The 18,722-nt window shown below is 44.2% G+C and overlaps 1 protein-coding gene across 1 annotated transcript in view; it reads right to left on the reverse strand.

Moving 5' to 3' along the window:
- Positions 1-18,722, reverse strand: part of FBXL5 (F-box and leucine rich repeat protein 5) — a 45,368-nt gene that overhangs the window by 3,159 nt on the left and 23,487 nt on the right. Inside the window, exons 5-10 of the mRNA XM_075930708.2 lie at positions 17,375-17,557; positions 12,897-13,022; positions 7,787-7,935; positions 7,510-7,592; positions 5,194-5,910; positions 2,842-2,990 (exon numbers count right to left, since the gene is read on the reverse strand). Of these exons, the coding sequence (XP_075786823.1) occupies positions 2,842-2,990; positions 5,194-5,910; positions 7,510-7,592; positions 7,787-7,935; positions 12,897-13,022; positions 17,375-17,557 (1,407 nt within the window). The remainder of the gene's footprint in view (positions 1-2,841; positions 2,991-5,193; positions 5,911-7,509; positions 7,593-7,786; positions 7,936-12,896; positions 13,023-17,374; positions 17,558-18,722) is intronic.

Below are 18,722 nucleotides of genomic sequence, written 5' to 3' on the forward strand. Positions count from 1 at the left end.
GATAGTGTGTAATTGAATAGTCGTATAACCACATTCAATTTTATTGGTTACACAACTACTCAATAGTCTCCAGAGGCAGGGCCAGCAGCCAATGCGGTTCTGGCTTCCCCCTCCCCTCCACAGGAGCCCCTGCCACCCAGTGCTGCTGTCCCTCTATCAGAGGCAGGAGCCAGTCCACCAGGGGAGCTGGTTTAAAAATCAGCTTCCCATGCAGACTGGCTTGCTTGCCACCCTGCACTGCTGCCTCTGACAGAGTAGCAGCAGCACGGGTTGGCACAGCCCCTGTCCAGGAGAGTGGGGAATCCAAGCTCCCCGTGAACAGAGGATGCTCCGCAGCAGCATGGGAGGGGAGGGGACAGGTCGCACCATGGAAAAGGTGCTGGGGGTAGCCAGCTTTTAAGATTGATCACCTCTGCCCTCCACTGCCTCTATACGGGGGAGAAGGGGCGATCCACAGAGCCAGCACACGAGAGCCAACACAAAAGCCAACTCCCTGCGCTCCCACCTGCCCCCTCACCCTCCACGCTGCTGCCTCTAGGGCACCGACTCCCCCTTCCCTCCCCCACATGCTGCCTCTGATACAGAGGCAGCAAGGGGGGTGGAATGCGTGTAGTTGACAGGATTAACTGGTAAGCCTGGGCTTGTCAGTTAATCATATAGTCATCTACACACTGACATCCCTACCTTTACCTCCAGTATTAGGATCCTATCCCATTCCAGTTGATGTCAATGTAGTCAGATGTACTTCAATGGAAGTCAGATTAGACTTAACTTTTCATCTTAGCTTTGCTTCTACTGTTACAGCTCTGCCACAGAGATAAAGTAACGTGGCTTCAGGATGAAAAGCGCTATACAGATGATGTTACATAAATACAGTGGGGATTTCTGATTTTTAAAGAACAATTAAGTAATTCACAATCATCAAAGTATGCAGTTAGTTTACGTAACTGTGTTATCTCACTCAATATTACAGAGTTAAATAAGTTATATAACTGTGTAATATTCTCCTCCCTGGCCTCCTCTCTTTTGTTACACTTACTTGTTGCATTTTGACTATATCAGAGAGCAAAGCATTAGGGGCAGGAACCATAACTTCATATTAGGGATATAAGAGACTAGTCAACTATCCGATAAGCAAAAGTTTATCAGATAGTCAACTAGTCTCTCAACTAGTTGCTTCACCCTCCTTGCTGCCTCTATCAGAGACAGCAGAAAGGGAGGGGAGCAGAGCCGGAGTTGGGAGGAGCCATCTCAAAAGCCAGTTTCTCCTAGCTCCACCTCTGCAAGGGCAGGGGAGGCAGCAGGGAACTGAACATAAACTGGGAATCAGCAGATTCCCATCTCGCACCCAGTCCCAGACCTTGTGCCTCTGCTTTTTAAATGTACTACCAGCTCTTAATACCTTTAAAAAGCTGAAATGCAGGAGTGGGGGACCTGGCGCAAGCTGGGACTGTTGATTCCCAGCTTATGCCGGGTTCCCCACTGCACTCCAGGCCTTTACATTAAAGGCTAAAGCACAGCGCAAGCCAGGAATCAGCTGGCCCAGCTCATGCTGGTCCCCCTCATCCCTGCTGCGCTTCAGCTGTTAGGAGCTAACCCCGCTGCAGCTCCCCCACTTATCGACAAACTGCTAGAAAATCCATCGACTTGCTGATTAGTTGATTAAACTAAATTTAACATCCCTACTTCATATGAATTTTTAATGCATCAGGCACAGTGGGACTCAATTCTGACTGAAGCTTTTGAGTGTTACAACAATAAAATAGTCTAGTATACACACTCATTAGTTCACAGAGCCCTCAAGATTCCCCCCAATTTAGCCCCATTTCTAACCAAATAATCCCAAAAGGAGGATGAGATGATTGGGCAAGTATATCTACCATTATGAGAACCTAACTGCTCACATTTTAGAGAAGTGAAATACTCCTCTATTATCTGAGGACCTGTCCTTTACAGCAAGTCTTCAAAATCTACATTTAATAAAGACAATTGAGGGAAGATGACAAAAGGTTTTTTTAAATGGTCTTAAGACACTCATTCACCTACACTAAATGCATAACAATAGCTGCAACTGTTCTCTGAGGCTCTGCACTTCTCACTGTTATCAAAATAGGCATATTGGGTCACTGTGGCTTATCTGTCTCCTCATTAGCATAAGGTGGGCAGAAGTCAATGTAGAGGAGACAGTACTGAGAACATGCAGTGAAAATAACTAAAGCAAAAATCGAAAAGTCAAACATTCCCCTCAGAGAAACCCAAATTCTTCAGTTATACTCAGACATTGACAAACCAACCAACCAGTTTCTCTAAAGTGAGATTGGAACCTAATTCTCTGTACAAAGCTTAATTCACTCTCTTGGTACTACTGTGAGCTAGTAAGGAACAAAACCAACACAAAACTATCCTCACATCCTCCACAAAGGAGGAAGTGAAACATACAAAGCATCTTACTATTAGCATGGACACAAAAGAAGGTGGTGCTTTGTGTGAACATGCACACATCAATGCTTTAGTATCATGGATTGTTATGCACATTGACCAATACAATCTCTCCTCCCTGTTACCAGCGCTTAGCCTCAGACCCATGGGCCTACATGACCACAGTAATCACCAAAACAGAGCAATACCACTGAGGGTTTGGATTTACACTTTGGGGTACATATGCTCGGAAACAATTTCAATTTTTTAAAAAATCCAGCATAACAAACCGAAGAAATTGGGGTGAAAGCTAACCTAATAAATCACCGAACTCATTGCTATACTACAAAGAAGTCTGATTTGGGTGGATTTTTAAACTTTGCGCCCCCAAAGGTTATCATGTACTGTACAAAAAGACATTACCGTTAATGTTGTCACAGTAGTAAAAGTGTTCATCGTTTAAAGAAGGGCATGCAGCAACCAAATCCTGCAGGCCTGCACCAGTAATAGTAAGACAGCCAGAGAGATTAAGGTGTTCCAAATGTGGCAGTCCTCCTCCCAGAGTCAACGCCCTACGATCAAAGAGAAAGTCAAAACATGTTAAGACAGAACAAAGAACTGGATTGCAGTCATTGCATATTCTTCATTTGTGTTGCCAAATTCATGGATTTTCTAATATGGAGCAATGTTAACATTGACACAAGGGAAAGCGATGCCTTATGTCAACACTCCTCTCTCAATGCTCATATATTCATTAAAAAAAAATATCAAAGGAGCCCTTAATGCAATGGTCAGCCTTGACCTTGCCAATTTTGTTTTCAATACAGCCAGTCCCCAGGTTACGAACGGTCGATTTACGACTGTTCGTACTTACGACCAAACCTCCCATTAAGTGTTCGTAAAGGCGGTCCCTGAGTTACGAATGCAATCCGCGCTTACAAACAGCATGGTCGCATATAAATGAATGGGGTCCGATTTATGAACACTTGGAGTTACAACCAAGTGTTTGGTCCATAACTCATTCGTAAGTCGGGGACCAGCTGTAATTAGATGACGATACTTCAGTATGTAAATTAATACCTGAGCTTCCCTCTGCTTATTACAAGGAGTACCTACTACAGATGCTAAAGCAAAATTATTACTTAAACCAATTAGAAAAACAAAACCAGAGTTGCTTCTTTTCCTTACACAATGTGCCTTTTTGGAGACACTTCCTTTAAAAGGGATGATCCAGACTGTCCCAGCAACTAGGCTGAGTGGCTTCCTGTTATAAGATTACATCCAGCAGAGATCAGAACAAAATTCCTCAGTCAACTCTGCACTAGGGATGTCAGCAAGTGGTTGACTAACAGATAAGCCTAGACGTACCCCTGCTGTGGCTCTGCAATTTAAATGTAGGAGGAGTCAGGTTGCCTGCCCACCCAGTTCTTACCACATTTAAACTGCAGAGCTGCAGCAGGGGTAGATCCTGGACACGGCGCGAGCCGAGACTCAGCATTTCTTCCCTTAGCAACTAATCATGGAGTTGATAAAATTCTATTGACTACACAATTAGCGAATTACCCACCTCTTAACATTCTTACTCTGCACCAACATTTGAACTCCTGCCAAGGCTCAATCCAAAGAGTATCTGATTGCCTTGTTGGAGCCAGAATTCAACCTTAGTTTTTCAGAAAATCCAGAACCAAACAATGCCCTCCAAATATATTACTTTAGCCAGAGATACTCAATTTGTGGAACTGTTCCCAATTTTTTATCTCCGAACAACAACTTCTAGAGGTTGGATAGGTCCTCTAGCTACACAAGAGAAAGGTGCAGTTCTTCTACAGAACCCACTGATCTACACACAGAACCTTCATTTAACATCAGTGTAGGCTCTCAATTTAAGAGAGGAGTACAATTTTAAAGCCGCAAGTCCAAGCTTAACTCAAGTACTGTTTTTAGTACTACGATGCAGCACTGCCTAATAAATAGGGCAAATGATAGGTGCTCCTTTTAGATAAATTTTGTAAAAACTAAAATTTTACATGTGTGTAAACAAAAATAGAAAATTACATATATGCAATAAGACTAAATTAAAGTAGCTATTGCAACTGCAACTTTTAATAATTTTAAATGGTGTGTTCTTAATGCTACTTTAATTCAAGTTGTAGTATTTAATTATCTGCTTAATGTGAGCCTTTATACACTGAGTTTTAAAACTTGGATTCCTCAACTAGTATTTAAGAATCTACCTATTTACTGAAACCAGTGAGAGAAATTTATTGCTCACAGCTCAGAAAATCAGGTCAACAGGAAAATTTTCAAGTTTGGGTGAGAGTTTATATCATGACATCTGTATTTGCACAACTTCATAATAAATCTTTAAATGTGCAGTATGTTGAAGACAGATCAATACACTACAGAAACCTTATAGAAAAGTTACTGATCTACAGTCTTCTGCCACATCAGTGGCTTTCCGTCTTCTCAAAGGAAGGAGTGGGTGTTGTTTAAATCATTATGTATTTTGATGATTCTCAACCAGAAATAGGGAAAGGAGCTCTGTCCTCCACTCAGACAGAGCAGCAACTTAAGCATCTGGAAATATATATTGTGATGCCACAGAGGCAACCTTTGTTTGAAAGCCTTATGTTAAGCTGCATACGATCTCATCTTGCAAGGCTAATCTTGTGTAAAAGGACTCTGATATCTTCCTCATCACATTTGATAACTTTCAAGAAAGAAAAGGCTAAGAAATTCTCTGATGGCTACTGTAGCTCAAAAATGGCTACTTACCTGAGACCATGGTCTGTGATCTGATAACATCCAGACAGGCTGAGGAACTGAAGAACTCGTGCAGTCTCTTGGTCTGATTTTTCACTCCCAGAGTATGCAAAGTCTTTTCCCTCTGACTGTCTAGTCCTTGTTGATTTTTTACACAGTGCAGAGGACTCTGGGAGTGCTTGAATAGTTTTTAGTGCTACCCCAGCACAACAAAATGAGTGACTGCAGTAAGTGAAGGCAGTAGAAGCGCAATGCTGCTGCCAACAGACACTAGTCCTTAGTCCAATAATGTCTTTATTGTAACATGATGAACAACTAAGACTGGATGCTGGTTCCACAACACAAAGTCCCTCAATATTTCTGGGTCGCCCTGCAGCATCTTCAATATCAGCCAGATCATCTGCATCTAGCATCCAGACATAGGCAGAGCTGAAACTTTCCAAGCTGACAGGTTTAGTCCAATAATTCTCATTACCTTCTTCCTTGATAAGAGTTTCATTAGTTATATCATGCAAACTATATTTCCTATGGGACTGTATGGTGATGTCTTCGTTTCTCCACACAGTCTTTGCACTTCTGTTTCTGCAACTCTTCAGAACTCTTTTGCTGTTCTGAGCTGACAGGATACCCAAAGCTCTTGAAATCTTCTCCATGGTCACATCTGTGATTTTTTCACAACCAGACAGATCAAGATGGCGAAGACTCTGACAACAACCAATCCATGACCAACTGAAATCAGAAAAGGATAAACTGAACATGCAGTTCTACGTATGTTTCTAAAGGCTCTTAATGAACAAAACACGGACAGATAGTTTCCCAACTTTTGCACAAGTTATATATTAATCTTAATTCATTAAGGGCATGTCTACTCTCGGAAATTATTTCAAAATAACTTATTTTGAAATAACTCCCACAGTAACTATTTTGAAATAGTGTGTTGACACTGTAGGAAAGTCCTGAAATTAGTACGAGGCAGGCTCCCTTAATGTGAATGTACTATCTCCATTTAGAAAGGAGCAATTACTTTGAACGACTCTGGGGAGCAGTTATTTCTAAACAGCACCAGTGGAGTGTCCACACTACTGCTATTTCAAAATAAGTGTTCCTCATGGAAATCAGGCGTTATTATTTTGAAATAATGGGCTTGCTAGTGTGGATGCTCCACTTGTTATTTTGAAATAACTCCTTAGTGTAGACCAGGGCTAAGTGATTACATGTGCCTTGGCTCTGAAGGGACAGAAAAGTGAAATTTAAAAATATGATTTGGCATTAATACTACAGTGAGAAGCACTTTATAAATGTCTAAAAAGAGTAAGGATATCTAAAAAAACATGGAATGAAACATGCTCAGCAATATTATTTATTATTGGCATAATTGCCAACATTTAAGTCTCCAGGGGTCCAGGACTTCTGTTTAATAAATTTCAAAATGATTTTTAAGACTTTAACTGAAGCTACTGGACATCTGAGTGGTTGAACAATTCTAAAAAGTAGTTCTTGTTGACTGAATAAATACACTTGTCAAAAAAGCTGTCCTAATTTACTGGAAATTAGCAAGCAACTTGAATACTATCAGTTCACACAATGGCTTGAGTGAGCTGGCAAACTTGGAAAAGATAATATACTCTGAAATCAGAAAACACGAGATTTGGTCCTTGTTTTTAAGGTAAAAAATGTTAGCTGAAACCTTCCAAATACCTTGGTAGGGATTGTAATTTGTCAGATGCTTGACATAATTTCATAGGAGTTACAAGCTCTGCAAGTAGAGAACTTCCAGAGGACCAGCACCGCTCACAGAAGCTCTATATGCTCATGAAGAAGCAATGAAATCTTTTAGCATGTTACAGAGGATTGCCCCCACCTCGAAATTTGGAAGAGACCTTAAATGTTCTGCTAACGAATCTTTTGTTCAGGGGTTACATAAATCCACCATCATAAATCATAAGAGCTTGTAACCTTCATCAGCCTCATACTTATGACATACATAAGAAGTACTTGGTCCTGCTGTGTAGGCAGGGGACTGGACTCGATGACCTTTCAAGGTCCCTTCCAGTTCTAGGAGACAGGCAATCTCCATTAATTTATATTTATATTCATGCTGTTAGAACATACAATTTTAGCCCCTGATACTGTAGCATTGGCTGGATCCAGGCAGCAGTTTGCCTTGATCCTCCCTTCTTTAATGTTGTTTTAGTTTAATTGTTGATTATGGTTGAATGCATATTCTAAGTATAATTATAATGCTAATCGTTGTATTGTTGTGGGTTTGGATTTGCTTTTTACTAGAAAAATGTACAGATGTAAAGTTTTTAAAATCAAATAACTAACCTTTCAAATGCAGAGTCTGAAATATCAGTTTGAGTGAGATCCAGATGTTCCAAGTTAGGACAAAGTTCCAAGAACTGTCTAACCTAGTAAAGGATATGTAAAAATAAAGAAAATGCAAAAAACTTAGAAAATTAAACAATCTCACAGCCAAGATGCAAATGATTGCTCATCTGTGCTGCAGTTCAACTTCACTGACAATACAAACTGAAGCCAATTATATATTACCAATTATACCCTGCATCCTCATACTTAAACTATTAATGCTGAAAATACATACCATTTTGTTAGAAACTGCAGAGCTGTAGGCTAATACTAGTGTTTTCACTGAAGTGCCTACATGTGGGAGAACATTATGAATTAAGCCATGGAGTAAATGCTTTTCCATCTGTGCTACGTTAATTGCAAGCAAGTCTTCTGCAGCCTCTTCTGTAAAATAAACCAAAGAGAAATATAAGAGTTAATAATAAATTTAGATAGATTTAGAGAGTGGGAAGTGACAGTGGTTCATCCGGCCTATCCCTGTCCACTCTGTAAACCAAATTGAACCACAGTTGGAGTCACTGGTGTAGTAAGATAGAGGCCTAAAAGAAAAGCCCATGTAGCACAGGCCTGGTTTGAGGCCTGACGCCTAGCTAACAATAGATAAAATATGGCTAACCTAAAGGAAAGCTAAACTGTAAGCAAGAACTGCTGCTCACAGAACTTGGCATGAACAGGGCTAAGAGTGCAAAAAACTAATCGGTGCTAGGTACCAACTGCAGAGCAATAATTGGTACTGGTCATAAGTTGAAATCACACGCTCATTACAAAAGACCTTGTTACCTGCTCCTCACAGATACAGACCCAGGTTCAGAAAAGGTCTAAAATGACAGCATGATGGATAAAGATGATATAATCCAGTGGTCCCCAACGCGGTGCCCGCGGATGCCATGGCGCCCGCTGGGGCATTTATGTGCGCCTGCCGAAACATCTGGGCTGGCCCAGCCCCCCGGCACATGGCACATGCGTGGTGCCGGCCCCGGGTGCGGTCCCTGCCTGGGCGTGCGGCACATGCGCGATGCCAGCCCAGGGCTCAGGGCGTGTGGGTGGCCACTACCCCCAGCACGTGCAGTGCTGGCCCCTGCCCCAGGGTGCGCGGGCGGCCCCTGCCCCGGGTGCACGGCACATGCGCAGTGCCAGCCCTAGGCTCAGGGCACGTAGGTGGCCCCCACCCCTGGGCATGCAGCGCATGCATGGCCCCACCCCTGGAAGCACAGCACATGAGCAGTCCCACCCCCAGATGCCCGGCAGCCACGAAAGGTTGGGGAGTACTGATCTAATCAAACCCATGAGGTACAGGGCGATAGGTGGTATCTAAGTAGCGTCAGAGGGTGGTGACCTGACAACGTCAGAGGGTGGTGACCTGTTACATCAGCAGTGAGGTGTGATTTGTTGTACATGTATATAAGGTGGTGTCTCTGGATGACCTAGGTGGCAGTGGGAATTTCCCACTGATTGAGTCATTCCATTGCTACAGGGTATATATGCATAGTGTTTTAGAAGAGTCTACTGACATCTATTACTGTACTTCGCTTAACAATAAACCTGGCCTGGCACCTTCGATCTTATCTGGTTTGTGGTCTTTGTGGGCTTTCTTGGAGTCTGCTTGTGGAGACTAAGTGCAGGCGTTTTGTGACACCCAGACCTGCAAAGAGTGGAACAAGGATCATGCTTCAGGAATTCCCCCTTTCTCTGAAGTTCGAAATGTTGAGGTTGATAATGGGGGCTAAAAAGGTTTATAGATTCTCATTGACCTCACGGTAGCCCTGGAATACTTTAAGGTATTAAGATATGTGCCTTTCTTCTGGGCAAAGAGCTCTGTGCCCTCAAAAAAGATCTTCCACAGTGGACTGCATCTCTTTTGGAAATCCAACTTTTGGAGCCATGATGCCTATCACATCAATACCACTATAGAGATGGCTGTAGCTGCTTTGTTGATAGCACCAAGAGCCAATTGTAGTGATATTTCTGATACTAACTAACCCTGTTCCATGACTCCTTTAAAGGAAGCCTGAAGTGCTTCAGGTAATTTGTTAATAAAGTCACTGAATTTATTATAATTTGTAATTATATTTGGTCATGAGTGTTAGATAGTTGGCGACACAGAATTACAAGGTGGCAGAGGAAAATGTCTTCCTGCCAAAGGAGCAAGGTATTACCAGGGGATGTTAAATTTCAATTAATCAACTAATCAAATAGTCCATGGAATTTCCATTAATTGATAAGGGGTGGGGTTGGCATGCTTGCTATCCCTGTTGCACCTCTGCCTTTTAAATATACGGTAAAACTCCAATAGTCCGGTTGGGGGTGCGGGTGGGAGGGGGATTGGGTTGAGAGAATGCAGTACCTCCTGATACTCCGGCATATCTGATAATCCGGCACCACCTAGGTCCCAAAGGTGCCGGATTATCAGAAGTCTACTGTAGTAAGAGCTGCCCAACGGTGGCTCTTACTACATTTAAAATGCAGAAGAACAGTGGGGACTCAGGCAGTTCCCATTCGCCTGGGGTTCCGTCTCAGCCTTGAAATGTAGCAAGAGCCCCATGGGGTGTGGTCTCCACTCACCTGGGGTTCTGCTTCTCCCTTTGAAATGTAGCAAGAGTCCTAAAGGAATCTTGCTACATTTCAACAGGAGAGGCATAGCAGTTGGACCTGCTCGTGCTGTTTCCCTGCCGTGCCTCTACTTCCCCTGCCCCCCTCCCTGTGGAGACAGTACTGGAGGGAACCAGCTCTTAAGCAAGTTCCCCCCAGCACAGGCTCCTGCTCCCCCCAGCTTGCTGCTTCTCTCTGGTAATGGGAGCGGGGGAGAGTGGGAGGAACTAGTCAACTTACTACTCAACTACCTGATCAGCATATACTGATCAGGTAGTCGACTAGTCATTTACATCTCTAGTATTACCAATCCCTGTCAGATGGTGGATAGGAGTGAAGCTCTGGACTGGTGTTACTGGCCATGAGAATTGACAGCATCTATCCTGATGGAATTGGGAGGGAAAAAGGAAGACTGATTTATTTTCAGGGACATAATATTTTTTGCCTGCTCACTTGCAAGTTGGGAGCCACCCAAGACAGTGTTTGCTCACAGTTTTGGCAGGTACCAAATATCCCAGTGGCTGTAACAGTGCCAGGGGAGAATACCTGTCCCAGTCTCTCCGGTACTGGGTGAATTGCCACTGGTAGTACCAAGGTAGACTCATATACTGGGAGCATCTCCTTGTGCTTGTTCTTGTGTCTCTGTCTCAAAAAATCAGTACCCTTGCTCATACTCTATGTGGGCCTAGTACTCAACAGTTGTCATACGTGGGTGTTCGACTGTGATCTTGGTGCCAGTGTTGCTGAAAATGTCACTCGCAGCTATCTCTAGACTCACTTAGGGAACTTCCCCGCTCTTTTCTAGAAGGACTTACAAGAGGAGTCCCTAGCTTGTCTGCTAGAAGATTGAGGTTATAGAGCTAACTCCATGAATATAATCTTCTGGCAGAACTCTCTATCCTTTCAGGATCTCACTCAGAGCTGCTAGCTGAAGGTGAACTTAACTTACTGTTTTTGGCCCTCACCAAAGCAACAAATGCACTGAGTGCACTTTTCTGCAACCAAGAACACCTTATGCAAGTGTGGCACTTTTTGAAGCCCAGGGAGATGGGCATAACCTGCAAAGGGGAAGTCCCTAAGGGAGAAAAGGACAGGAAGAAAAGTAAAAAGGTTGTGGGGGTGATTTTAGTTTTTTGCAAGGTAGGTAAAATGAACAAACAGAAATACAATTAGAACTGTAGAAAACTAACTGTAAGCTGCAAACAGAAGAATTGTAGCCTTAACAGATTGATAATAGCTCCGCCTCTAGTTAAGAAGGAACGGGAATGGTTAGCTCACACAGCGTGGCTAAGCTCATGGCACACCACAAGGAGAACACATGTGTGGACCCAAAGGACACTGCTGCCATAGTACTCTGATCAGCAACACACACAGACACACCCGCAGGAAAAATACTTGTACCTAAAAATATGGATACAAGTGAAAAGTTTAGCAAAACACATGTTTAATAATGCACTTTATAATTTGCTAAACTCTGGGAAATAGGTTCCAGGAGAGTGATTTTTCTACTTGTCGATCTTATTAGCTGTCCTATAGAAATCAACCCCAGGAAACAAAAGCAACCAATCCAATAGAAAACTATCATAACATTGCACAGAAAGAATGTTTCTTTCAGATTCTACACCATTTGGGGTTTTACAGGTTGCTTCCAAAACTTCAAAACCTAGAGACAAACTGGTGAAATGCAGAATACCAGGCATTACTTGGTCCAAACAACAAAGCTTACTATACTAACTGAAACAGCCAATTCTTTTTTCCATTAGTAATTCTGAGTAGAAAATGTTGCAGTAACCAGCTACAGGTTTCAAAGGCAAGAATCATAGACACTGTTTAAAAAGAGACAAATTTGCTGACTCTGGGCCAGTAGTAAAGAAAAGAAAACTATTATGCGTCATTGAAGTCAATATTTTGTAGAGCACCTTTAGATCAAGCAGAACTGAGAAACTAAAAACCAGAAAATAGCAATACATTTTTAAAATGAGTTTTATACTGGAACTTGTATTCAGCAGAGTGAATCCAATTGGTATCCATCTTCAAGATGGGGAACTTCTTAAAAACAGAGATTTTAAAAAATAATAAACTATGGTCTTGCCCGTTTGCAATGTTCAACTCAAGCTGAACCGAACACACAGATGGAAACAGGATAGCCAAAACAGAGATAGGAGCGTAATTCATTCAAGCCTCAGTAAAACAACACAGAGTATTTAGCTACCATTAAATGGTGGACAAAGAAAGTCTGAGTGCGCTGTGTTTTGTATACTTCACAGAGAGTGAAAATCATGAGACATTGTTTAGGGTAACTGCTTGCCACTATTTTGTTTAATAAAGGACAGTGTGGATGCCTCACAAACACACACAAAAAAAGTATGTTTGGAAACATTTATATCCATGTAATATGTAGAGGACATTGACTAACCACTCAAGAGCTGCTACAGCAAGGTTCTTTAAATTTTATTAAATTTAATCTTAATCTTTAATTATTCATTAAAAAACTGGACACATTCAAAATGTTTTCTGTTAGCCCAAAGTAAAAGTACATACTCCAGATTAAAATGTTCTTCTTTTATTCATAACTGTAATCTATGGACTAAAATCAATGATAAAGAAGCTGTTTTTAAAAAGAAGATATCTACATTGCCTCTGTATAAAATTATAGTTATATGATTACACGTACTGGGGGTTTTGCATCGTCATTAGAAAAAAAACTGCAAAGGAACATTGCACAGCAATTTATTGTATATTAGATTTTTGCCTACCAGATTCATCTATGTCGGCATCTTCATCCCATTCCTGAAAAGCACGACTTTCATCTTTTCTATTTTTCACCCACTCCTCATCAGGTTCCGTATCAAGATTAGCTGCAGGACCATTGTACCAGTCACCTAGTCAACCCCAAAAAAATAAAAAAATGAAAAAGTGCTGAAGGAAATATTTGATTTTATAACTGAAAATTCCAGCAATTATTTGTTATACATTAGGGTAATTAAACTATTGGCTATTTCCTTCAACTGAAGTTGAATTGGGCCATTTCATATGCAATTCCTGATATTTATATTAAAAGTGACCATTCAAAAGCTTTTAGAGTTTCCTTGGAAAGTTTCAATATATCAATTTTCGTTTATTGTTATACTTCTTAATGAGGACTCCCTATTTTTCATCCCCTTTCCCACTAGGGTTTAGTATGAAGATGCAAAGTTTAGGACTGAAATAACTGTTCTTCTCATTGAAAATGTTTCGAACTTTAGAACACGGTAAATCAACAAAACAAGTATATTTATTTATTAGGGATGTACAAGGTTATTTGGTAAATATTAAGGAATGCATGCCAGTTAACCAGACCCTGCCCAAACCTCAGTAGTCAACCACCAGCATTAAGCCAGGAGGAGCAGTCCCAGATATGGCAATGCTAGGCAGGCCATCCTGGAGCAACCCCCACTGCGCCTGGCTAGCAGGACCCTAGGCCCAGCTGCCCTTAGTCAGCCCACGAGAGTGACATCATTTCATGATTAACTGGTTCAACAATACAACTGTAATAATTTAACTTGGTTAAAGGTTTTAACCAATTTTTACATCCCTAATCTTTATATATACACAGTTCATTTAATAGATGGTGTAGCTGCTTTGTCAATTTACTAAGCAAAAACACCTATATTAAATAAACAAGCTTCCTTTCTGATATGAAATCCTCATAATTTATAATTCATGTAACTTGGTCAGGAGCTGATCACTTTGGAATAAAAACACTTCCAACTGCTATAGTTCATGAGTTTTCAATTACACATTGCATATTTGAGACTAAGTCAGGTAGAAAACAAGCATTTGCTAGTGGACAGCTGGTTGCATTTGAATTTTATCTAATGCAAGTTTCTCTTACTACCTATGGGGAAGCAGTGAAATGTCAACTAAGTGACTGTAGCTGCTGTGGCTTATACCTTATACTGGAGTATTATAATACAGTAAAACTCCATTGGTCCGGCATCTGACGGTCCGGCACTCCTGATGGTCCAGCACCATCAGGAACCCGGAAGTGCTCCGCAGCCGGACCATTGGAGCTACTCTGCCCCCAGCTTCCCCTATTCAGCCGCTGCTAAAACTGACCAGCAGCTGAATCAGGGAAGCCGGAGGGAGAGCAGCTGGGGCGCTGCCGGGTAGGTCCCCTAGCGCTGCTCCTGGGGGCTGCGGGATCAACCCGGCAGCACCCCAGGCGTCCTGATTCAGCCACTGCTGAAACTGACCAGCGGCTGATTCCAGGAATCCCGAGGCAGAGCAGCTCTGCTTCGGGCTTTCCGGAGTCAGCTGCTGATCAGTATCAGCAACGTCTGACTTGGGGACACCTGGGGCAGAGCAGCTGGGGTGCTGCCGGGTTGATCCAGTAGCGCCAAGGAGCGGCACTGCGGGACCAACCCAGCAGCACCCCAGCTGCTCTGCCCCAGGCGTCCCCAAGAGCAGCTGGGGTGCTGCCTGGTTGGTCTCGCCGCGCCAAGCGTCGGCATTACCCCGACCAACCCGGCAGCACTCCAGCTGCTCTGCCCCAGGCATCTCCGATTCAGCCGCTGCTAGTCAGTTTCAGCAGCAGCTGAATCAGGGATGCCTGGGGCAGAGCCGGACTATCGGAAGGGGGGGCTATGAGGGGGTCTGGGGTGGCCTTCATAGTCCCCCCTTCCGATAGTCCGGCATATCTGATAATCCGGCACCCCCTGGGTCCCAAAGGTGCCGGATTATCGGAAGTTTACTGTAACATGAAAAAGGGGCCTCCTCCGAAATCTGGGACTTTCTGGTTTAGCAACATCTGTAGTAGGGATGTTATTTATAGTTAAATCAACTAGTCTATGGATTTTCCATAGACTAGTGACACTAGTCGATAAGCAGAGGAGCAGGAGCAGGGTTGGCTCCCAGTCCCGGCAGCTAACCTGCTGTGGCTCTGACTTTAAAATGTATTAAGAGCTAACAGGATCTTAATTCATTTAAAGGTCTGAAGGGCAGTCGGGTTTTAGCCCTTTAAATGTACTAAGAGCCCAGAGGCTCTTAAGAGGCAGAAAGGGGTGGGGGAGAAGTGAATAGTCAAGGAACTAGTCGACTATCCGATAAGCTTTTGCTTATCAGATACAGGCAGTCCCCGGGTTATGTGGATCCAACTTACATCGGACCCCTACTTAAGAAAGGGGTGAGGGAACCCCGAACTAGCTGCCCCCCCCCCAGCAGACCACTGAGAAGCGCTGCGGCGGTCTTGCCGCCCGCGTCCTCTGCGGCGAGAAAAGCCGCTCGGCGTCTCCCTGGTCTGCTGGGGGGGCTCCCCCAGCAGACCAGGGAGACGCAGAGCAAAGCCGCGGAGGATGCGAGCGGCGGGACTGTGGCTCGTCTCGGCGGTCCCGCCACCCCCGTCCTCCGCGGCGAGAAAAGCCTGGTCTGCTTGGGGGGAGGGAGGGAATGCACCTAGTGCACTCCCCCTCCCCCCCAGCAGACCAGGCTTTTCTCGCCGCTGGTCAGTTTCAGCAGCGGCTCAATCAGGATGCCTGGGTACAGTAGCTGGGGGGCTGACGAGTTGGTCCCACAGTGCTGAGGTGTGGCGCTATGGGGACCAATCTGGCAGCGCCCCAGCTGCTCTGTCCCAGGCGTCCAGAATCAGCCGCTGTTGAAATTGATCAGCGGCTGATTCCAGGAAGCCCAGGGCAGAGCAGCTCTGCCTCAGGCTTCCTGTAGTCAGCCGCTGGTCAGTTTCAGCAGCGGCTGACTTGGGAACACCTGTGACAGAGCAGCTGGGGTGCTGCCGGGTTGGTCCAGTAGCGCCGAGGAGCGGCGCTGCGGGACCAACCCAGCAGCACCCCAGCTGCTCTGCCCCAAGCATCCCCAAGACCAGCTGGGGTGCTGCCGGATTGGTCCCGCTGCGCCAAGGGTCGGCGCTACCAGACCAACTCAGCAGCACTCCAGATGCTCGGCCCCAGGCGTGTCCGATTCAGCCGCTGATGGTCAGTTTCAGCAGTGGCTGAATCTGGACGCCTGGGACAGAGCAGCTGGGGAGCTGCCAGGTTGGTCCCCGCAGTGCCGCACCTCGGCGCTGCGGGGACCAACCTGGCAGCACCCCAGCTGCTCTACCCCAGGTGTCCCAAAGTCAGCTGCTGCTGAAACTGATCAGCGGCTGATTCCAGGAAGCCCGGGGCAAAGCAGCTCTGCCTCAGGCTTCCTGTAGTCAGCTGCTGGTCAGTTTCAGCAGCGGCTGAATCGGGGACACCTGGGGTACAATATGTACCAGTTCCGACTTACATACAAATTCAACTTAAGAACAAACCTACAGTCCCTATCTTGTACGTAACCCGGGGACTGCCTGTAGTCGACTAGTCACTTACATACCTAACCTACAGTCCGAAAGGACCATGAATGTTGCTGGACCAGAGAGCCTCGGAGGTGGGGAGTGAGAGCCCAGTGGCAGCTGGGGATCCTGTTCCTGGGGCGCTCCAGACAGGGCAGTGGGAGAGAGCTGCAGTGGGGCACATCAACAGCTGAGCCACTAGTCTATGGAAAACAGCTGAGCCACCAACAGCTGGCGACCACTGGCCAGGCAGGGCCGCAGCCCGACTGCAAGCAACCAGCAAGCGTCGTGTCCATGGAGCCCCAGGCAGCCCACGGCACCAGAGCCCAGCAGCAGTGGAATGGAGCCAACCACACGGAGAGGTAGCGGGTTGGGAGGCCAGGAACCTCCCCTGATCCAGCAAATTCCCTCATTTAGGATGGGTCGGGTCCTGAGGGTGCCAGACTAGGAAGAACCAATCTGTAGTAAGACAAGCTTGCATCATTACTAAAATAGGAAATTTCACTTTTACTATACAAAAGTCTCTGAATCCATTGCAATTTGACTACTAAAGCAGCTACAATAATATCATTTAGAACAAAAGGTTACAGAACACAATAGACTCACATTACTTCCCATTACTAATATGTATTGCCAATTAGAAATTGTTAGATAGTAATATGCTAAAGTGTATACAGTTCATTCTTATATATAGTGTGTTTTCCAAGACTACCAAAAAATAAAATATTAAACCAAGCTTGTAACTGTTTCCTCTATCAAAATCAGCTCTTATCACATCAAATTAAACTACGTAATACCACCATGACCAAATAGAGAGCCTACATACAGTTAATTTAAATTAATTACACAAATTATTATATTTTGCAGGCTCCAAAATCAGATCCTTGAAATGTTTTTTAAAAACAGATGAAAAATTCAGTCAGGTACCTCTAGCCCAGTGAACAGGGTAAAGATGTTTCCAAAGAGATCCAGTTTTAACCAGTTGAGACCACTTAGTGCTTACTTGACTACATCGACACAACTCCCGAGGGTTAAGGTAACTGAAAACGGTCAGCATTACTTCAGGAGGAAGATGGGTAATATTTGTGGTATGCCCTGTCACTTCAGTTTCTGAAATATAAAACATGTGTGTTAATAAAGGGGTATGAATGTAAACTTCTGCAGGTAATAACGGCTGGGCTCATTTTCTCCAAAGTGATGCAATGATAAAATACATTTAAAAGCTTATGAGAAAAGATGTAATTTGTTTAGCAGTAAAAGTCAAAAGAATATTTCACTCAAAAATATTCAGAAAGGAGTATGGATAGAACTTGCCATGAATACAAATGTCTACCTGTGGATGCGGATATCTGCAGATAAGACATCAGCATGCGCTGATCTGCAGGGCTGCGTTCCAAAGAGATGCTGTGGCCAAAGGAGATAAGCAAAGTGCCGCCACCCCTGGGAGCCAGCAGCTCCAGCAGGCAGTGTGGCTGCACTGCCTCCAGTCCCACCACCAGTAAGGCTGTACATCCCAGACAGGAGATGTGGTTGGGGGCAGGTCTAGGGGCAGGACAGCCTAGGAATATAAGCGATTAGTATATTAACCTATATGCATATGCTTATTGGAGTCGATTAGTGACTTGACTAGTGACTTCCCACCCCCGCATTGCTACCTCTAGCAGAAAGAGGCAACAGGACTGGAGGAGGGGGAGGAGAAGAGTAGGAGCAGCAGTTGCTGAGGGGAAAAGATGCTGCCAGCACAGAACTCTGGGTCTCAGGTGCTACGGAACCACACCTCATCTCCTTTGCCCACTGCATCTCCTGGGAATGGAGCCCTTCAGATCAGCAGACACTGATGTCTACAAACAGAAATCTGCATCCATGGATGGACATTTGTATCTAAGCCATGATCTAATATGGAGGTATGTCTTGTTTTTAAAATATTATATGTTATGAACAGTACAGAAGATCAAAGTAAACCAGTTCAACACCTACCATTTCCTTTACAGATTACACAGCCTAATTTCTCTTCCAAAGCCTGGCCACAAAAGACATCTGGATGCCACTCAAACCAGGTGGAATAGAATACATTGTGATAGCGAAAACTTAACAAAATGTGCAGAAGCAGGATTTGCACCTTTTGTCAGAATTTATGTCTGCCTTTGCCAAACAAAATACAAACTACAGCTGTTCCCAGATTCTCAGGACCCTATATTAAGGTCACAGGGCCCTTTTTCATCTGCAGCTAGCAAGGAAGCAGCAAATAGCCCTGTTCAGTGAGAGGGTCATGTTT

The sequence above is a fragment of the Pelodiscus sinensis genome, chromosome 4 (genome assembly GCF_052426305.1).
Source record: "Pelodiscus sinensis isolate ZL-2025 chromosome 4, ASM5242630v1, whole genome shotgun sequence".
NCBI classification, from domain to species: Eukaryota; Metazoa; Chordata; order Testudines; family Trionychidae; genus Pelodiscus; species Pelodiscus sinensis.